Raw genomic sequence first — 20349 nt, 5'->3', positions numbered from 1 at the left:
TTAAAGGGATAGTTCCCCTGTAACATGAAAATTCTGTCATCATTTACTCATTTACCTTGTGTTGTTCCAAACCTGTATGACTTTTTTTTTCTGTGAAAGAAAAAATGCTAAGATGTTATGCTGAATATCAGCCTCAGACACCATTCACTTTCATCATATGGAAAAGGATGATATGAAAGTGAATGGTGACTGAGTCTGACATTCTTTTAATATCTCTTTTTGTGTGAGATCAGAGAGTGGATCATAATTTCCAGATCTTTGCTGGAAAGGAAATGTTTAACTTTAGCGTTTGCTCTCAGATTAAAAAAGGTACCTTTTACAGTGGCACTGATCTGCTTATTAAAAAGTAAAGACGAGTCTAAAATCACTCCAAGACTCTTAACTTGGTTTAATACATTCAGTGATAAAGGACCTAACTGGGCATCCAGACCCGGTAAAGAGGGCGTGGAGGAACCTAAAATCAAAACTTCTGTTTTGCTTTCATTTAATTGTAAAAAATTTTTGCCAGCCTGTGTCTGATATCTTCGAGACAATTCAGAGCATCGTCAAATTGACATTTCTTGTGTACATTCAATGGAAAATAAAACTGAGAATCATCAGCATAACAGTGATAAAACATGTTATACTTCCAAAAAATAGAATTCAGGGGTAGCATATAAAGGGAAAATAGTAAGGGTTGTAAGATGGACCCTTGAGGGACACCACATGATAAAGGAGATGAGGTAGAATAAAAAATACCTATATGCACTGACCTGTACGACTTTCTATTTTTGTGGAACAAAAAAGATGTTATGCTGAATGTCAGCCTCAGTCTCCAATCACTTTCATAATATGGAAAAGGGTGCAATATAAGTGAATCATGACTGAGTCTGACATTTTGTCTAATATATATTTTTGTGTTCAAAGTATTAAAAAAATCATATTGGTTTGGAACAATATGAGGGTGAATAAATGATGACATCATTTTCAATTATGGGGTGAACAATTCCTTTAATAAAAATAAAAAGTTGGACCTTTTAATCAAGACGTAATCAGGCACATTGATGTTTTTATTTTTAATAAAATCATTAAATTCACCCTCATTGTTTTAATGAAAATATAAGAAATTCTATGCAGCATGGTCCATTAAAACCAACAACAGTTATAGCATTTCCTTGTTTGAAAATCTCAAAGACATGTTTCCCATACAACATTACAAATGCTGCATTAATGACCAAACCACATGCAGAGCATCTACAGTGATGCAGAGATTGGGTTTCCCCTTGGTGTGGAAACTTTAGTCCTCAGGAGAGACAGGTGACCAAAAGTAGTTTGCTCATATGGTTGAGAAATCGTTTCTTGCCCAACTGTGGACTTTCCAAGCCATACCTGACAAATGAGCCTTGATGCGAACAAATGAGAAGCAAGTATTTTTATCCAACATGCAAGGTGTTAGAAGTTAGTGTTTCAACTGCATATCACCATTTGCCACGGGACTAAAGGTCTTGTGAATAAATGGCCCCATAGAGGCCATGGACCACAAGGGCAATTTATTAACCAGTCACAAAAAGCAATGCTAATTAGTGACAGCCATCAAACTGAATAAAAGGAAACCAAATAGGAGGTCACAGGCATCTCTTTATTCCTCACCACCACCAGCATACATTGTAAGTACACTTCTTTACATTTAGCTTATTTAACATTCATACTCAGAATACCATTATACCAAAAAAGGTATAGAGTAAGTAATATTATCTCTAAAGGTTTACGGATGAACAAAGTTTATTATTTAAGGTTATCATAGTTATTATTTATAACTCAATTTAAATAAATCTTTTTAAGAAAAATTTTTTTTAATCAGAACAACAGGGCCAAAAGATGTTCATAAATTAAGTTGTGATCTGTACTGCAGAACTTCAATTCTTCTTGTGCAAAGCTCTGCTTCTGTAAGCATGTCCAGGGTTGAAGGTTATGGCAAGTCTGACCTACGCTCCCAGCTACGAGCATGTAGGACTGAGATCGCCATGGCAATCCATGACCCTTTCCCCTTACTGTATGGGCTGGCTGATCATGACATCATCTCTGAACAGATTTTGCAGGTAAACAACAGGCCACACAGATGCACAATTTAACTTATTTTTTGCATTTTGATACAAAGTAGTATTGTATTTTGTGTTTCATGAAATACTTTTTTGAAGGATGTATGTACCTTCTTAAAGATCATGCAGTTTTTACATATTATTTTATATCTAGTTCTATTGTTAATCAGGTACAAAGAGATTATTTTTTTGTACGCCACAAGGTTGTTGCATTAAATAAAAATATATGGCATAGAAAAATAAACATAAGTACATAGAAAGTTGTAAATTAAAGAGGTATATCTGACATACAGTATATGAGAAATATTGGTAACTTTAAAATATGGTTGCATTTTTTAAAGGGACTGTTCACCCAAAAATGAAAATTCTCTCATCATTTATTCACCCTCATGCCATCCCAGATGTATATGACTTTCTTTTTTCTGCTGAACACAAATGATGATTTTTAGAAAAATATTTCAGCTCTGTAGGTCCATACAATGCAAGTGAATGGGTGCCAAAATTTTGATGCTCCAAAAAGCACATAAAGCCATCATAAATTTAATCCATACAACTCCAGTGTTTTAATCCATATTTTCAGAAGTGATATGATAAAAAAAAAAAAAAAAAAAAAAAAGATCAATATTTAAGAACATTTTTGCTTGAAATTCTTCTCCCTGCCCAGTAGGGGGCAATATGCATAAAGAATGTAAATCACCAAAAACACAAGAAGAAGAACGTGAAAGTGATCCGTTTCTCACCCACACTTATCATATTGTTTCTGAAGATATTGACTGGAGTATGGATTACTTTTATGCTGATTTATGCGATTTTTGGAGCTTCAAAACGTTGGTATACATTCACTTGCATTGTATGGGCCAAAAGTGCTGAGAAATTCTTCTAAAAATCTTTATTTGCGTTCAGCAGATGAATGAAAGTCATCAACATCTGGGACGGCATATGGGTGAGTAAATGATGAGAGCATGTGGTTAATGATGATTATTTTTGGGTGAACTATTCCTTTAACATTAGTTTACTACATTAGTTAACAAGAATTAACAATAAACAATTATTTTACCACACTTTTTTATTAATGTTAATTTCAACATATACTAATAATTTTTTACATTAAAAGTTGCATATGTTAACATTAGTAAATGCATTATGAACTAACAATGAACAATTGCATTTTCAAAAATTAACATTAACCAAGATTAATAAATGCTGTAATAAAATATTATTCATTGTTAGTGCATGATACTTAATGCATTAAATAATGTTAATGAATAGAACCTTATTGTTAAGACATAAGAAATATGCAAAGGGTAGACAAATAATCCAAAATGAATTGAAATATACAAAAAGTACAACAAATAATTAATAAGCATGAAGTTGTGGTGTGTGTGGAATGAGATGGCAAAGGCCATGCAAAATATTATGTTTGTGCAAAATGCAAGTCTTAATATTGTGTCCTAGAGGCAGATGCTGAGGTAGTGCAAATATTATGAGGATGTGCAAAATGTGAACAGTAAAAGTGCCGGAGACAGCATCAACAGAAGTGCAGCACAGTATAAGGTTGTTACAGTTTTGGAGGTAGTAATGCTGTCATCATGTCATAATGTCTTCAATAATAAAACATCAAACCAATACTGATACAAACTACAGGAAACGTTGGATCGAAAGAAAAAAGATGGCATCCACAAAGCTGTCTACTCCCTCCTCACTTTGCTACTGGATCAGGACGCTGCTGTCCTCCAGGCCTTCTGGTGCAATCTCTGTAAAGAGTACAACAAAGAGAGTTATCCCAAACTGGAAACCCTATTTATGAACCTCCCCAAAGGTACAATAAAACTTTCAGGCAAAAATCAAAGGTGGGGTGGTGGATGATCACAGTCTAATTAATGGTACTGTGATGTAGCAGGATTAAAGCAGGTGGCCCGACACACTGGAAACACCAGGCTTGAGCTGCAGGTCCGCAGTCAACCAGGCAAGAAGAGAGGGGTGGCTGAGAAACATCAGACCCATCGCCCTCATCAATACACTAAGAGAGCTTTACCCATCACCTCAGGTATGGCCACCAGCACACATAGCATTCAATTTATATTACAAAATGGTGTAAACATTCTCAGTCTAATATCTATATGGGTCAACTATTCCAGGAAGCAAAGGGAAGTCTATGAGGAAAGCAGAAGGCACAGCACTTTCTCAGGTCACGGTGGGAAATGGTAATAACGTGTGTGTAAAATGTGTCATTTGATGACTATGTAAACGACCAGTCAAAAGTTTAGACATATTTGGCTTAATTTGTTTCTAATGACATTGACCTTAAAAAGGGCAAGAAAACAAAGGCACCTCAGAAAATTTATGTATTGCTATTTTAAAACACATTATTGCCCAGACAATACATTTCCATGTTTTTCTTCAAAATATTGCTTTTATCGTCAGTTTTACAGCTTGTAGAAATCATGAAAATAACATTGAAATGATAGGAACATTTGCCTCGAGGTCAACGATTGGGGATTAAATTTAATGCCAGAATGCATACTGTATACAAAGTCACCTGACCTCAGTATTTGTAGGGACCCCCTTTATGATATTTTTAATAAAAATTCCTCATTCCTCCTCTGCCAAGCCTCTGAAATGTTTGTATAAACCAGGACACAAAAACCTTCTAATGGTTAAAAACCAAAAGCTTTTTGAGCTAAAAGCGTATGCTTAAATGGATTACACTTTACATTAAAGTTCCACTTGTTAACATTAGTTAACAACATTATTAGTTAACATGAACTAACAGTTAATACTTTAACAGCATTTATTAATCTCAGTTAATGTTAATTTCAACATGTACTAATACATTTTTAAAATCTAAAGTTGTATTTGTTAACATTAGTTACCCGTTGTTGGACCAAATAGTAAAGAAATAGAAGCCAACAAGTTCCCATCAAACAATACTGTTTAACAGCATACCAGATCTTATAGTTGGTTGAGAGAATACCAAAAGTGTGCAGATCTGTAATCTACTTTGAAAAAGATAAAATATCTTAAGGATTTTTAAATCTTAATATCTTAAAAGATAATATATATATATATATATATATATATATATATATATATATATATATATATATATATATATATATATATATATAAAAACATTGTTTTCATCACTGCTTTAGAGATGACTTTAATATTATTCTAAAATGTGGAAAATAGCAACAATAAAGAATCAGTAGGTGTGTATTGTATTTTAATGATTTCAGAAGAGGAATAAAGGCTGCATATGAATAAATGCGCTCTCTCTCTCAAACTATAGGTGTCCAGGCTGTGTCTGCATCAGTCCAGAGAGCTGTGACTTTGTCTGCCAGTGAGCATCCCACTGGCTGTGGGACAGTGGAGGGGATTCTAATCCAGCAAGTCATTGAATCTGGTGAGCTCAGCACTATATTTAAAGACTATGACAAAAGTTTTCACTTAGCTAATGCTTCAGCTCTTAGAGTCCGTTTTGATAGATGTCTAAATGCCTTGGCTGTTCACTCTGGCAGCACAGATGTCTCAGCTGCTTTCTCCCACAGGAGGTGCCAAAAAATGCATCAAGGTTGGAGGAGAGTTTTATTCTTCTGGCAAACTTAATGAGACAGCTGGTGGACACAAGACACAGACTGCACACAACTATAGTCACCAGCTGGGGGAGCCCAGCACCAGGGCTATGGATGTAGGTAACCACGAGTGTATTAGAGTAAATAGCACAAAAACCTATCAATGTCAACCAGGTCATATTTCAACCCAAAATAACAATATAGAACTAATAAAATATATTTTGTTTAAAGAATATGAAGCTTATTTGTGATCTCCCGTAAGATTAGTTTCTTTGTGGAATTATTTACATGACAATCAGACAGTGGCGGTGACTCATATGCACCCTTTGCGAGATAGTCATGATTGAATTGTGTTGCAACATGAAATTGAAAAGATAAATGTATAAGAAATAAAAGTAATAAAAACACCCTATTTTATATAACTCATATAAAATATAGTGATAAACAGCTACAATTACCTAGATATTTAGATTTAAAAAAGAAGCAGTATTTACGCAGGGGCTCAAGTGAATCGGTGAATTGTTTACTTAAACTAGTTTGTTACATGAACTGTCCCAACGAACCGATTTACTAAAAGAACTGAACTTCCCAACGATACATATAAGTGAACTGGTTAATGGTTCATATCCTTTGAAATGTGCTTCAAAGGATAGTTCACCCCAAAATGAAAATTCATACTCACCCTCATGCCATCCCAGATGTGTATGACTTTATGTCTTCTGCAGAACACAAACAAAGATTTTTAGTAGAATATCTCAGCTCTGTAGGTCCTCACAATGAAAGTGAATAGGTACAGCATAAAAGCAATCCATAAGACTCCAGTGGTTAAATCCATGTCTTCATAATCGATATGATAGGTGTGGGTCAGTATTTAAGACCATTTTAACTATAAATTCTCCTCCCTGCCCAGTAGGTGGCGATATGCATGATGAAGGTGAATCACCAAAAACAAAAGAAGAAGAATGTGAACTTGAAAGTTAAAGTGGATATTGATAATAAAAAAGGACTTCAATATTGAACAGTTTCTCAGCCACACCTATCATATCATTTCAGAAGATATGGATTAAACCACTGGAGTCATATGGATTACTTTTTTGCTGCCTTTAAGTGCTTTTGGAGCTTCAAATTTTGGTATACATTCCCTTTCATTGTGAGGACCTACAGAGTTGAGATATTCCTCTAAAAATCTTTGCTTGTGTTCTGCAGAGACAGAAAGTCAATTACATCTGGAATGGCATGAGAGTGAGTAAATGATGAGAGAATTTTCAGTTTTGGGTGAACTATTCCTTTAATTGTCATAATAATGTTACAAAGCAATAAAAAATTATATATATATATATATATATATATATATATATATACACACACATACATATATACATACACACACACACACACACACACTGGCGGCCAAAAGTTTGGAATAATATACAGATTTTGCTCATATGGAAAGAAATTGGTACTTTTATTCACCAAAGTGGCATTCAACAAATCACAATGTATAGTCAGGACATTAATAACGTGAAAAATTACTATTACAATTTGAAAAAAACTTAACTTAAACTACTTCAAAAGTTCTCATCAAAAAATCCTCCACAATGACAGCTTTACAGATCCTTGGCATTCTAGCTGTCAGTTTGTCCAGATACTCAGGTGACATTTCACCCCACACTTCCTGTAGCACTTGCCATATGTGTGGCTGTCTTGTCAGGCACTTCTCACGCACCTTTCAGTCTAGCTGATCCCACAAAAGCTCAATGTGGTTAAGATCCAGAACACTCTTTTCCAATTATCTGTTGTCCAGTGTCTGTTTCTTTGCCAACTCTAACCTTTTCTTTTTGTTTTTCTGTTTCAAAAGTGGCTTTTTCTTTGCAATTCTTCCCATAAGGCCTGAACCCCTGAGTCTTCTCTTTACTGTTGAACATGAAACTGGAGTTGAGCTGGTAGAATTCAATGAAGCTGTCAGCTGAGGACATGTGAGGCATCTATTTCTCAAACTAGAGACTCTGATGTACTTATCCTCTTGTTTAGTTGTACATCTGGCCTTCCACATCTCTCTCTGTCCTTGTTAGAGCCAGTTGTCCTTTGTCTTTGAAGACTGTAGTGAACACCTTTGTATGAAATCTTCAGTTTTTTGGCAATTTCAAGCATTGTATATCCTTCATTCCTCAAAACAATGATTGAGTGACGAGTTTCTAGAGAAAACGGTTTCTTTTTTGCCATTTATGACATAATATTGACCTTAAGACATGCCAGTCTATTGCATACTGTGGCAACTCAAAAACAAACACAAAAACAATGTTAAGCTTCATTTAACAAACCAAATAGCTTTCAGCTGTGTTTGATATAATGGCAAGTGATTTTCTAGTACAAAATTAGCAATTTAGCATGATTACTCAAGGATAAGGTGTTGGAGTGATGGCTGCTGGAAATGGGGCCTGTCTAGATTTGATCAAAAATGGCTTTTTTCAAATAGTGATGGTGCTGTTTTTTACATCAGTAATGTCCTGACTATACTTTGTGATCAGTTGAATGCCACTTTGGTGAATTAAAGTAACAATTTCCTTCTGAAACAGCAAAATCAGTACATTATTCTAAACTTTTGGCTGCCAGTATATACTATATAAACTCAGCAAAAAAAAGAAACATCCTCTCACTTTCAACTGCTTTTATTTTCAGCAAACTTAACTTGTGAAAATATTTGTATGAACATAAAAAGATTCAACAACTAAGACATAAACTGAACAAGTTTCACAGACATGTGACTAACAGAAATGGAATAATGTGTCCCTGAACAAAGGGGGGGTCAAAATCAAAAGTAACAGTATCTGGTGTGGCCACCAACTGCATTAAGTACTGCAGTGCATCTCCTCCTCATGGACTGCACCAGATTTGCAAGTTCTTGCTGTGAGCTGTTACCCCACTCTTCCACCAAGGCACTTGTAAGTTCCACATCTGCAGTCCTCATGCCTCCATGCAGCATGCTTAAGGCATGTTCACGCAGATGAGCAGGGACCCTGGGCATCTTTCTTTTGGTGTTTTTCAGAGTCAGTAGAAAGGTCTCTTTAGTGTCCTAAGTTTTTATAACTGTGACCTTAATTGCCTACCGTCTGTAAGCTGTTAGTGTCTTAACGACCGTTCCACAGGTGCATGTTCATTAATTGTTTATGGTTCATTGAACAAGCATGGAAAACATTGTTTAAACCTTTTACAATAAAGATCTGTAAAGTTATTTGGATTTTTACAAAATTATCTTTAAAATACAGTGTCCTGAAAAAGGGACGTTTATTTTTTTTTGCTGAGTTTATATATATATATATATAAAATCGTCCTAAAAATAGGCTTAATTTTCCTAAAGCAAAATTTTATTTCTTATTATTTTTTTTCTTTTAATTTCGGGGTCGAATATGACCTGTACATGTTTTCGTGAGTTTCACCCTTTAACGTTTAATTTAATGAAAGGAAAATACAGACGTCAAAGAAGTTGAAAAACCTCTCTCTTTACCCCTATACTCATTGGTCAGTCATTTATTTATCATGTTGCAGGTGGAGCATAACGATGATGAATGTGCAGTGTGTAAAGATGGTGGGGAGCTCATCTGCTGTGACGGCTGTCCTCGCGCCTTCCACCTTAGCTGCCTGGTGCCGCCGCTCAACTCCATACCCAGGTACAGAGAGCAGTCATGTGACACACAGGATTCTGACCCTGTGACGGTGTCTTCATTAATCTTTGTCTAAGTCAAGCCTAACTCCTGCATGGTAGCATGAAAAATATCTAAAATATGAAATTGCGTAAATTATGTCTTTTTCCATTGTATTAGAAATGCGCTTGTTTTTTAGTGGTACATGGCGGTGTCAGCTATGCCATAGCAGCAGAGCCAAAGAGAGGACATATATCCCCTTGCAGGTAAATAATATGGGAGATGGCAACATGATCATTAATTCTCCTGGAAACAACATTTTCCCAAACAATAAATAAATAATTAAATGTGCATTACAATTTGTCACATGCCGTATGTATCCTTACAACATTAGCACCAGTGATGGGGAAATATTAGAAGTCATGGCAGGAGTAACTTCTCTGTTTCTGTCTGTGCTCTTTCTTAGTCAGCTGTTCACCCTCCTTTGATGGAGACAAGCTCCAGCTCTGCTGTAGACTTCTCTTACTTCTCCTCTCTGTCCTCCACTTCACTCTCCACTGTCCCAGAAGGCAAAAGCACTCAGCCCACAGGCCTCCAGGTACAGTAACTCTCCTATGTGACTCAGTGAGAAACACAGTGACTGAGTTTGCGAATAGGAAGAGGGCAGGCTAGTGAAGGAGTGAAGGAACAGTTCAACCAAAAAGGAAAATTTTGTCATTAATTACTCATCAACCTAGTCTCATAAAATGAATGTTGCTATAACTTCATTTTTGCAAACTGACTTTTACGTGCCAAATTCTACATTTCGTCACAGTTTCCTGGTGAAATTAACACTAGAAGCTCTGATGGGGATATGGCTGGGATCAGGATGGCCTGTGGAATTTGCCACCTCACCAGAGGAGAGCTGATCACCTGTCCTCAGTGCCTACAGAGCTACCATACCCACTGCAATTTCTCAAAGTAAGACCTCTCAGATGTCTCATACATGATCAACTATCAAGATATTAGGGAAGTGGTTGTCAATCCTGGTCCTGGTGTACTGCAGCACTGCACATTTTTAATGTCTCCCTTATTTAACAAACCTGATTATTACCAGCTCACTATCAGTCTGTTCCATGACCTGAATAGAGTGTGTCAAATAAGACAGTGATGGGGCACATCAAAACTACATTAGAACACTGTTGGTTTATATCTTTTGATGTTATTGTATATTATTAAAGAACAGCTGTGAGTTCTTCAATGCTTCCTAACTGTAATCACCATTTATTTCACTCTCTCCTTTTCATTTTGTCAGTGGAAAGTCTAAATGTAGGAATTGCTCCAGGGCTTGGGGCTCAGAAAGTGAAACATCATCTAGGAGTCTTCAGGTACAGAATATACAAAAACCAAACACTCTGACACACTTTTGGATTTCTTAAAGCTCTAAAATATCTTTCTCGTACTCCCACAGGCGACCCAACTCATGACTGATCAGAGCTCAGCCACCTCAGAGCAGCTGCTCAGACAAGATGAAATGGACTCTATAATGGGAGAGGTGAGGTCATATTTCTCAACAGTATACAAATAAATAAAGTAGATGCAAAAATGAGCCATGAAATCTCTATATGCCACCAGCATGTCAAACAGTGTGTTTCTCCTGATGAATGTAGAGCTCTATAGATGGGATCCTGCAGTGGGCCTTCCACAACATCTCCCGTCCTCTTTCTGAGTCTCAAGGCTACTTCCAGTGATTCAGTCCACCATCACTCATTCGTCTGTGCTGTGCTGAGTAGGATGGCAGTATCTCCTGACCTATGTGTTTTGCACGTCCACACAGATCTGTGTGTTATTCCTCAGATCTCCTAAGATTTTTTCATGTAACATAATTTCCGTGTTTTGAGGTAAATTAACGTGCTTGTTTAATCCTTTATTCATTCTCAAGTTAAAGGAACTGTTCACACAAAAATGAAAATTCTGTCATCATTTACTCTCCCTCGGGTCATTTAAAATCCTTTATTCCTGTCATAGAACACAAAAGGAGAAGTTTAGCAGAATGTCCAAGTTGCTCCATACAATGAAAGTTGATGGGAATCAGGGAAAGCCATTTAACTTTATTATAAGAAAAAAGGGCAGCTTGGACATTAGATAACCCTTTTTGTTTTCCACAGAAGAAAGAAGTCAACTGGTTTGGACCGAGATGAGAGTAAATGACAGAATTTTCATTATTGGGTGAACTATCCCTTTAAGGTTTTCATAAAGTATTTCAGGTTCAATGCAACGAGGATACAGTGAGGCACTTACAACAGAAGCGAATGTGGCCAACCTTTGGGGGATTTAAAGGCAAAAATGTGAAGCTTTTAATTTGATAAAAACACTTACATTCATTCTCCTGTTAAAACTTGTCTATTATTTGAGCTGTAAAGTTGTTTTAATCGTTGTTTTTTGATCGTTTTAGTGAACTTGTATAAACTTGTATTGAACCCAGAATGTTCCTTTAAAAACTCTTTAAAAACATGTCAACATGCATGTGATGACCTTCAGATTTAAGACAATGGCTCAAGCCTAGATTATTGGATTTCTATTTCTGCCTGGCAAACATGTAAATATTGTTGCCATTCTTATTAAAGATCCTCAACTTTGTAACCTCTCACTCTCTACTGTGTGTGTGAGAGAGACCAAGTGCCCTTATGCGGGCCTTCTGTGCTCTTCAGCGAATGGTTTTGACACATCCCATGGAATGCATGGTCCAGAGCCAACATTGTCAATTTTCCTCTTTGGCCTCCTCAAGAGACAAAAGAGAGCGAGAAAGTAAGAGAGGAAGGGAAGGAGAGAGAAAGAAAGTACTTGGAATGCTAATGACAACCATGTGGGACTCTTGGAAATATGCTGTTGCTAATGTCAAAGCATAACGTATGTCAACATGGAGCAGAGCTTCTCGTTTGCTTTGACAAGGCTTTGTACAAAAAACAGAGAATTGAACATTGCAGTATTAATAATCTCTATATTAATGTTTTCTTTTACCTCAGTCTTTTAAAGCATGTGGAATACTCTCGGGCAGATGGTGTTGTGACAGGCCAGGGGCCAGACATTTTTGGAATGCTGCAGGGTTGCTATGGCTACCTGTTCTTTAAGACCCAACAAATAAGAGTGGAGAATGTATTATGGTGGACCCTAAATCTCAGTAATGCATGAAAGAAAATGTTTTTACACGAGAAGACATTTGGCAAAGCAGGCAGCATGTATCAATGAGACAGAATACACTGAATGCTGGTTCTGTTTTCACTCCTGCAGTGCCAAGACGGTTTATGTTTATGATGTGCTGGTTTAGGCGCTCAGTCTTGCTTTTATCTGGCAAAACCATACTATATCCTTTATGTCATGTTTTGTAATGTCTGAAACTGGTAGTAAACTTCTGCTTAAAAGCAATAACAATACTTTACTAGGGTAACGAAAGGAAATTAAGTAGGGCACAACCAGTTTGATCTGATATTGTTCTACAAATTAAGTTAATTCATGGTATTTCTTATCTTCCATGCTATTGACAAGAAAGGCAAATACCATTTGAGTTAAAAATAGTGCAAATGTTATATTTCTGAGAAATTTGGAAATGTTTAGTGTCTAATTAAAAGCAATTGGATTTTTCTATTTGATTAAGACTCATTCAAGTGTTTATAGTACTGTTTGTAGCAAAGTTTAAAAGTTAATTTGAAAGATTCTGGGACATTTACAGTAAACCTCTCTCCACACTACACCATTATGACACTTTTGATTTTTGCTGAAAGAGTGAAGTAAGATTTAACTGCTAGGATAAAGACATTATGAAAGCTTCAAAAGTAGCAGACAAACAATGTCTCTTTTCTAGATTAAAGGGTTAGCTCACCCATAAATTTAAATTCTGTCATTATTTATTCACCCTCATGTTGTTCCAATCAGATATGAATTTCCTTCCTACATGGAACTCAAAATGAGAAGTTAGGCAGAATGTTAGTCTCACTTTTATTGCATGTTTTCCATAAAAATGAAAGTGAATAGTGACTCATGCTGTTAGTTTTTAACATTCTGCCTAAAATCTCCTTTTATGTTTCACGGAAGAAAGACATATGGTTTTGGGACCAATCATGAGGGTGAGTAAATGATGACAGAATTTTCATTTATTTTTAGGGGACCAACCCCTTACCATAGACAGCCTTTTTTTTAATCTATTTTAAACAGCATGATTTTTCTGAATATCTGTCCATTATAATTCTTTAATTGCAATTTTTAACAATTTTTTGTTTGTTTGTTTGTTTCCCTATAGTGAAAGCATGTTCTTCATTGTACTGAACTACAAATTCCAATAGTTATGGTCAATCTGGCCCTTTTATTAGTAGGCAACTTCCAGGTGCACAACAGGAGTATATGACCTAAGAAGGCCATGAGAGTGGAGTGCTGCTGTCTGCAGTGATGGGGAGCATCTGATGCTCATTTTTCCTCATCACTGCCACCATAAATCCAACATCATGTCTTTTCACTGCTAAACCAACTTGCACAAGCAGTTCATATACAGTATTTAGGCTGCTACATAGTCAAGGGCCAAATGGCCCTGTGCCTATTGACCTACCAACCCCTTAGTCAACTCTTTTTATTTTCTTTCTTTTTTATTTTTATTTTTATTTTATTTTTGGCCTTGTGCCACTTTATTGATAGGGACAGTTAGAAAGGAAACAGGAAATGATAAGGAGAATAGCTGAGCATAGGATTGGGAAATTACATGATCTAGACTTCAACTCATGTTGGCTGCATGAGTGCCACTACATGTGTCAGAGCACGTGCACTTGCACTAACTGCTATGCCACAGCTCCAGCACAATTTTCCTTCTTTTTTTTTTTAGGAGAATTCACCTTTGGTTTACCCTTACTGTCAGTCCACCCAATATTTCCATTCTACTTTTTTGCTGCAAAGAAACAAATACCCAGTCTGCTTGGCCTTTCGTTCTTTTCTGAGGTGTCTCTGCTCTCCTTGTCTCTGGATTCAGAGCTGATCAGCGTATTTGTTGTTCCCACCGTGACAGATCAATGTTGAAGGCAAGATGCTACATCAGAACTGTAGCTACCCAAGCTACAAGAGATGAACACTTTTGGAGAATATCATTGGCTTTCGGCGTCATAAATGGCATGTTTTTTGGTCGCTGTGTCAAGCAAAAAGTAGTTGAACTTTCGCATCTTGAGATCCCTGCATTTTATTGTGCTTTGTCCAGCTGTCATGAACGTGTCCTATGTGACCGGCTCATTCTGTGGCTGCTTGTGAGGTTTGTTGATGAACGCTGACTGCCCCCTGCAGACATGGCTCGTAAAAACATGAAGTTACATGTACTTCAAGCTTGAATTGCTTTTATTCCCAGCAAATTTGTGTGATTTAGTTATGTGATTTAGTTGTGTGATTTAATTTTGACACATTAATAAAAAGGTTTTCTAGTGATGTGGGCAGGTGGGCTTCATTTTATCTATGATTGGGAAGGTTAATGTTATTAAAATGAATTGTATTCCAAAATTCAACTACCTGCTACAATCTCTCCCTATAGATGTCCCCTTTTCTTATTTCAAGCAATTTGATTGCATAGCAAATTCCTTCATTTGGAATGGTAAACGTCCAAGATTACACTTCAGTAAGTTACATAGGCTGATTGAAAAAGGTGGGCTAGGCCTACCCAAGATTTTGTTTTATTATTATGCATTCAGTCTCAGACATTTGGCTCATTTGTTGCTTCCACCTGAGAGAGCCCCTCCCTGGTTTTGTATTGAACAGGAAGTTCTTGCCCCTATTTCGCCATTCCAAAGCCTTTCTATCAAACTAACCGGAGAAGTTAAGTTACACCCCGTTATCTCGCATTTGCACGCGGTATGGACAAAAGTGTCCAGAGTGTTTAATTCAGACATCTATTTAAATGTTGCTTCTAGCATATGGCTGAATCCCAAATTATGTATTAATAAGTCCCCTTTCTGCTGAACAGAGTGGATTGTGAGGGAGGTTAATACGCTCGGTGACCTATATGAGAGTGGAGTGTTGAGATCCTTTGAAAATATGGTTCAACATTTTGGGATTCCCAGGTCTCAATTCTTCAGGTATTTACAGCTGTGTCACCTGCTCTGTACTATTTCTATGTAACATACATCCCCCTAGAGTGGCGGATACTCTTGGAGTGGTGATTACTGCTTTTGGAAAAGGTCATGAGGCATCAGTGTGTTACTCCCTGCTAATTCAGAGTCTGGGGGACGGAGCTTCAACTTCTCTCAAGAGATTATGGGAGAAAGATTTAAACTTGGTATTGGAGGAGGGAGTGTGGGCAAGGATTCTAAAAAACATAAAGTCTACATCTAGACATGCAAGGGTGCGCCTTATGCAATTCAAGATTTTACATCGATTCTATTGGACCCCCTCTAGATTGTATAGGCTTGGTCTTAAAGACACACCCACCTGCTGGCAATGCCAATCAGATGATGGGGACACAACCCATGTTTTTTGGTGGTGTGTTAAGATCCAAGATTTTTGGTTGAGGGTTTTATGTGTGACATATTGGACACTCAAATTCCATTTTGCCCCAGACTCTGTATTTTAGGCGATGGGGCGGTCATTAACATAGGGGATAAATACATAAAAAATTGGGTCCTAGCCAGTGTTATGATCGGCAGACAGATCATTCTTAGGGGATGGAAGTCGGCTGGAACGGCCTCATTTCAGGGATGGTGCACAGAGATGGGCAGGGTGGCGGCATTCGAAGAAATGTCATATAGAAGGCTGGGAAACTTGGATTTATTTAATAAAATTGGGGCAGATATTTGGCATTTTTAATGCTAGTTTTAAATGTGTGTGATTATTTTATATATACATATATATATATTATTATTATTATTATTATTATTTATTTTTTTAACACAGGGATATTTGTTGAGGGTTAGGGTGGGGTTGCGGATTGGGAGGGGGAAAGGGAATAATGGGGGTTAAAAGTTGATTCGGTGTATATATGTTTGCTTTTCCGTTTCATTTGTCTGAGTCAATAAAAAGTGTTAATCGGAAAATAGCTGAGCTACTGTTACGTTGCTACTTTCAGTTAGTAACTCTCCAGCACTGCCCATTATTACTATTAAAGAAAACATGGTATTGATATTAGTACCTATATAATTCAGGTCATCACAGCTCTGTTACCATTTCAAATACTCCTACACATTGCTCAATCCCTTCTGATTCACCTAGTATGGCTCGTACCCAGGCCCATTCCATTCGGAACTACCACAATACAGCACATTGCACAGTTCTACACATCCATTCCAGCTGGAAAGACAATTTTTGGCAGATTCAAAGCGTAACTGCATGGAAAATCCTAAACTGCCCCAAATTAAAGTATAGAACCTCTGCTCCTGCTTCTCCATTTCCTGTAATGGCTCCCTAAATAATGTCAAGTAGATCACCTGTTTTTCATTTGTTTGAAACCCACGGTAGAACTGTCTGTTGAGAAAGTGAAGATTAATTGCAATGAATAACAATAATCCCAGTTTGAGCTGGCTTCTATCTCATCTCTGACAAATCATGCGCAAGTCTATGCAGAGGAATGTGACTAGATCTATAAAAGATTAAGAGGCGAGTATTTTGCATACCTTCAGATGAATTGTACCACAATAACGCAAAAACAAACACTGTATTATCCAGAACTACATACTTGTCATTTCTACTGTGTTTGTTTGAGATAAACCCAGAGTAGTGCCCTGTTCGACTGTTTTTAATTGCTATGACTTGGACAACTGAAAGTACTACAAACAGATTATTGCTGCCTTATTTTCTTATTTACTTTTGGCCTGTTTTATGTCAGTGTCTTGCCCTGTTTTTTGTTTCTTCACTTCAAAAGAATGATTTGAGAGTGGAGATTGGTGATAATCTTTGAAAGGCACAGATGTTTTTATCGTCCTTCACGTACTTTTTCAAAGTTTGTGTTTTATTACCCTTCTCATCCTTGCCGGATGAGCTGCATGCATTTCCTGTGATATGCTGTTGGTCATGCCCTTCACATTCCACCCATAATTCCCACGCTATGGCTCATAATGCACACCATCACTCAAAACACATATTTGTGCCAGCCTCCACTAAACATTTGTATTGTTCTTGAACTGATGTGTTTATGATTGTACTGATGTTTTGAACAGCTTGCATTGTTGTACAGAGGATGTAACAATGTTCTTGCTCCCTTTCAGGGGAACTATGCTGCCATGCAAAGCCAAAATGCAGTAACTACACTGTTAAACGTGGTAACCTGAAATTATTACCTTAAGGATCTTTTTCTAACCTTTTGTAGTCAGATTGATTTAGTCATGTTAATATATACTTGGTTGAAATGTTACCACATTTTTAGGTTACCAACCTAACAAAAGAGTGTTTTTAAAGTGTGCACATATTTTTGTTTGAGTAATGACCAAAATCTGGATGAATTTGCCTCAAGATTCAGAGAAAACACAGAACCCACATTTAGCTGAACAATACAAAAATAAAAAAATAATAAAACTGGCTTTGTAGGGCCGTATGGCAAAAACAAAGCACACTGACATTTGAAGATCAAAGGGATAGTTACCACCCCCACCCCCCCCTCCCCACCCCCCACCCCAAAAAAAAACTCTGTCATCATTTACTTACCCTCATGTCATCCCAGATGTGTATGACTTGCTTTCTTCAGCTGAACACAAAGAGTTTTTGAAGAATATCTCAGCTCTGTATGTCCTCACAATGCATGGATTTGGTCACCAGAATTGAAATTCCAAAAAGCACATAAAGGCAGCGTAAAAGTAATCCATATGACTCCAGTGATTTAATCAGTGTCTTCTGAAATGATATGATAGGTGTGGGTGAGAAACAGATAAATATTTAAAAGTCCTTTTTTTTACTATAAATCAAACTTCCTGCCCTGTAGGTGGCGATATGCACAAAGAATGTAAATCACCAAAAGTAAAGAAGAATAATATGAAAGTGAAAATGGAGATTGATAGTAAAAAATGACATAAATATTTATCTGTTTCTCACCCACATTTATCATATCGCTTCTGAAGACATGGATTTAACCACTAGAGTATGGATTACTTTTACGCTGCCTTTATGTGCGGTTGGAGCTTCAAAGGTCTGGTCACCATTTACTTACATTGAAAGGACCAACAGAGCTGAAATATTCTTCTAAAAATCTTGGTCTGAGTTCATCAGGAGAAAGAAAGTTCTGCACATCTGGGATGGCATGAGGGTGAGTAAATGATGAGAGAATTTTCCTTTTTTGATGAACTATACCTTTAAGGACATGTTTGAAGGATCTGATTTCTCTCAAACCTACACTCAAAAAAAGTTTAACCTTAAAAAATGTGCTTCATGTGGTAAAACCTATATTATCTAAATGATCTCTGTCTTGCAACCTAGAAAACTTTCAAGGAAATCTCTTTCTTACATTTCTTTCACTACAAGTTTAATGACCCTTTCAGTTCCTCAAGTAATCGCTGTTATATAATGGCACACTGAAGTCAGTATCAACCTTCATAAAATGTCTTAAATTTGTGTTGCTCCTCTAATGAAGTGTAACAGGATAGACGGAGAACAAGCCGCTGCCACGCTGGCTACATGTAAACAGAGCCTTTGCTCACATAACGTCCTCTGGGTGAGTTCTCAATTAATGTTTTGGCAACAATTCAGACACACATATACAATATAATACACACTCATACAATGAGACTGGATTAAGTGTCATGTTCAGAATTTGACCAGATGAGAAATCAGAAAGCTTATAAACTCAGTTTATATACTTTAGTTATGGGTGATCAGATTGTATCAGTCCATGTTGGTATGATTCCACGCATCATTATATGGGGCTTGACTTGAGTTATTTTCAGCTAAAATGACTTGTATTTAAGGACATTTTCCCACAGTGGTAAAAGTAGCCATCTTGTAAGGCTTCAACACAATGACTCTTTTTTTCAGTTTGACAAGAACCCTATTTTAAGTTCACTCAAATGACATAGTTACTCAGAAATAAAGCACCTGATGTGCATTTTAGTGTTCTTGTATCTTGTGTTCTTTGTCTAAGTACAAACAAATTATGGAGTTAACTGCTAAAGTTTTATGAAAGGCAACTCTAGTTTTATTAAAGTGTTTTTTGTTCTTACAAGAGGCATACACACCTACACTGTTTGCTATTATCTTATCAGCACGCAAGTGAAGTGCCATTATGTAAAGATAACAAGATGGCTCATGAAGTTTCTTACACTATTATGACCAATACAATCACTTGTAAACATCTCTCTCTCTCTCTGTCTGTATGGAGTCCATGCCAGCTCGAGTGCATGCTGTCACTGAAACAAAAGAGGGACATACCAAATATTAAGAGATTCTCAAATTTATGTAAATTTTTCAAAACAGCTTTCACTCAAATTAATATGCTGGTAATATAATTTGTAATAAACTTTTTTTTTTATTATTCAATTAAAAAGATAGCATGCAGAATCATTTTAACATTTATATCTATTTCTCTTTTCTCCACCACCTTGGTGGGCAAAACCACTGAGTGTGAGCTACATTATGTGCTGGATCAACATTAGCAGGGGCAGCTATTTGCTCAGGGGCACACGACCGGTTAAAGCAGCGACTCTCCTGAATAAGCTGCATTCTCCTGATCCAGTGGGAAGCTATTTAGGTGATTAGAACCAACTCCATCTGTAATTATGTCATATCGCCTGTCACTTTTTATGTCCATGTACTGACTACAAACCCTAATGATCTAATGAGCATTGCTTTTGCAATCCCCATCTGATCCCTGTTTGATTTTGTGGAGTAATTCCTAATTTTCCAGAAAAATAAGAATACTGACCTGTTTGAGGTCTGAACATGTGTAGTGCTGCTTGTTTCACATTTATGACTCAGAAGTATTTGCTGGAAGTGACAGCAAGTCATAAGAACGATTTGAGCGTGAGGAATGCTGTATATGAGGCTAATTATGTCTAATGACACTGATAAGAGTTTTTAAAGAATGTGAGTACAAAGGATGCCATTCATACGACAAATAATTCCACCATAAGACCA

General features: G+C 36.7%; 1 protein-coding gene across 1 annotated transcript; it reads left to right on the top strand.

Moving 5' to 3' along the window:
- The first annotated feature begins 1910 nt into the window (after window positions 1-1910).
- On the top strand, window positions 1911-11024 carry aire (autoimmune regulator). Its single transcript, XM_051698554.1, has 13 exons — window positions 1911-2078; window positions 3723-3897; window positions 3979-4125; window positions 4217-4282; window positions 5371-5484; window positions 5630-5769; window positions 9200-9321; window positions 9494-9560; window positions 9761-9897; window positions 10132-10254; window positions 10589-10661; window positions 10745-10828; window positions 10944-11024. Exons 1-13 carry the CDS (start codon window positions 1932-1934, stop codon window positions 11022-11024), a joined length of 1476 nt encoding a protein of 491 aa, XP_051554514.1. The 5' UTR covers window positions 1911-1931.
- The last annotated feature ends 9325 nt before the right edge of the window (window positions 11025-20349 follow it).

This window comes from Myxocyprinus asiaticus, chromosome 5 (assembly GCF_019703515.2).
Source record: "Myxocyprinus asiaticus isolate MX2 ecotype Aquarium Trade chromosome 5, UBuf_Myxa_2, whole genome shotgun sequence".
Classification (NCBI taxonomy): domain Eukaryota; kingdom Metazoa; phylum Chordata; class Actinopteri; order Cypriniformes; family Catostomidae; genus Myxocyprinus; species Myxocyprinus asiaticus.
The sequence above is the reverse complement of the archived record's forward strand: the minus strand, read 5'-3'. Positions and strand labels throughout refer to the sequence as shown.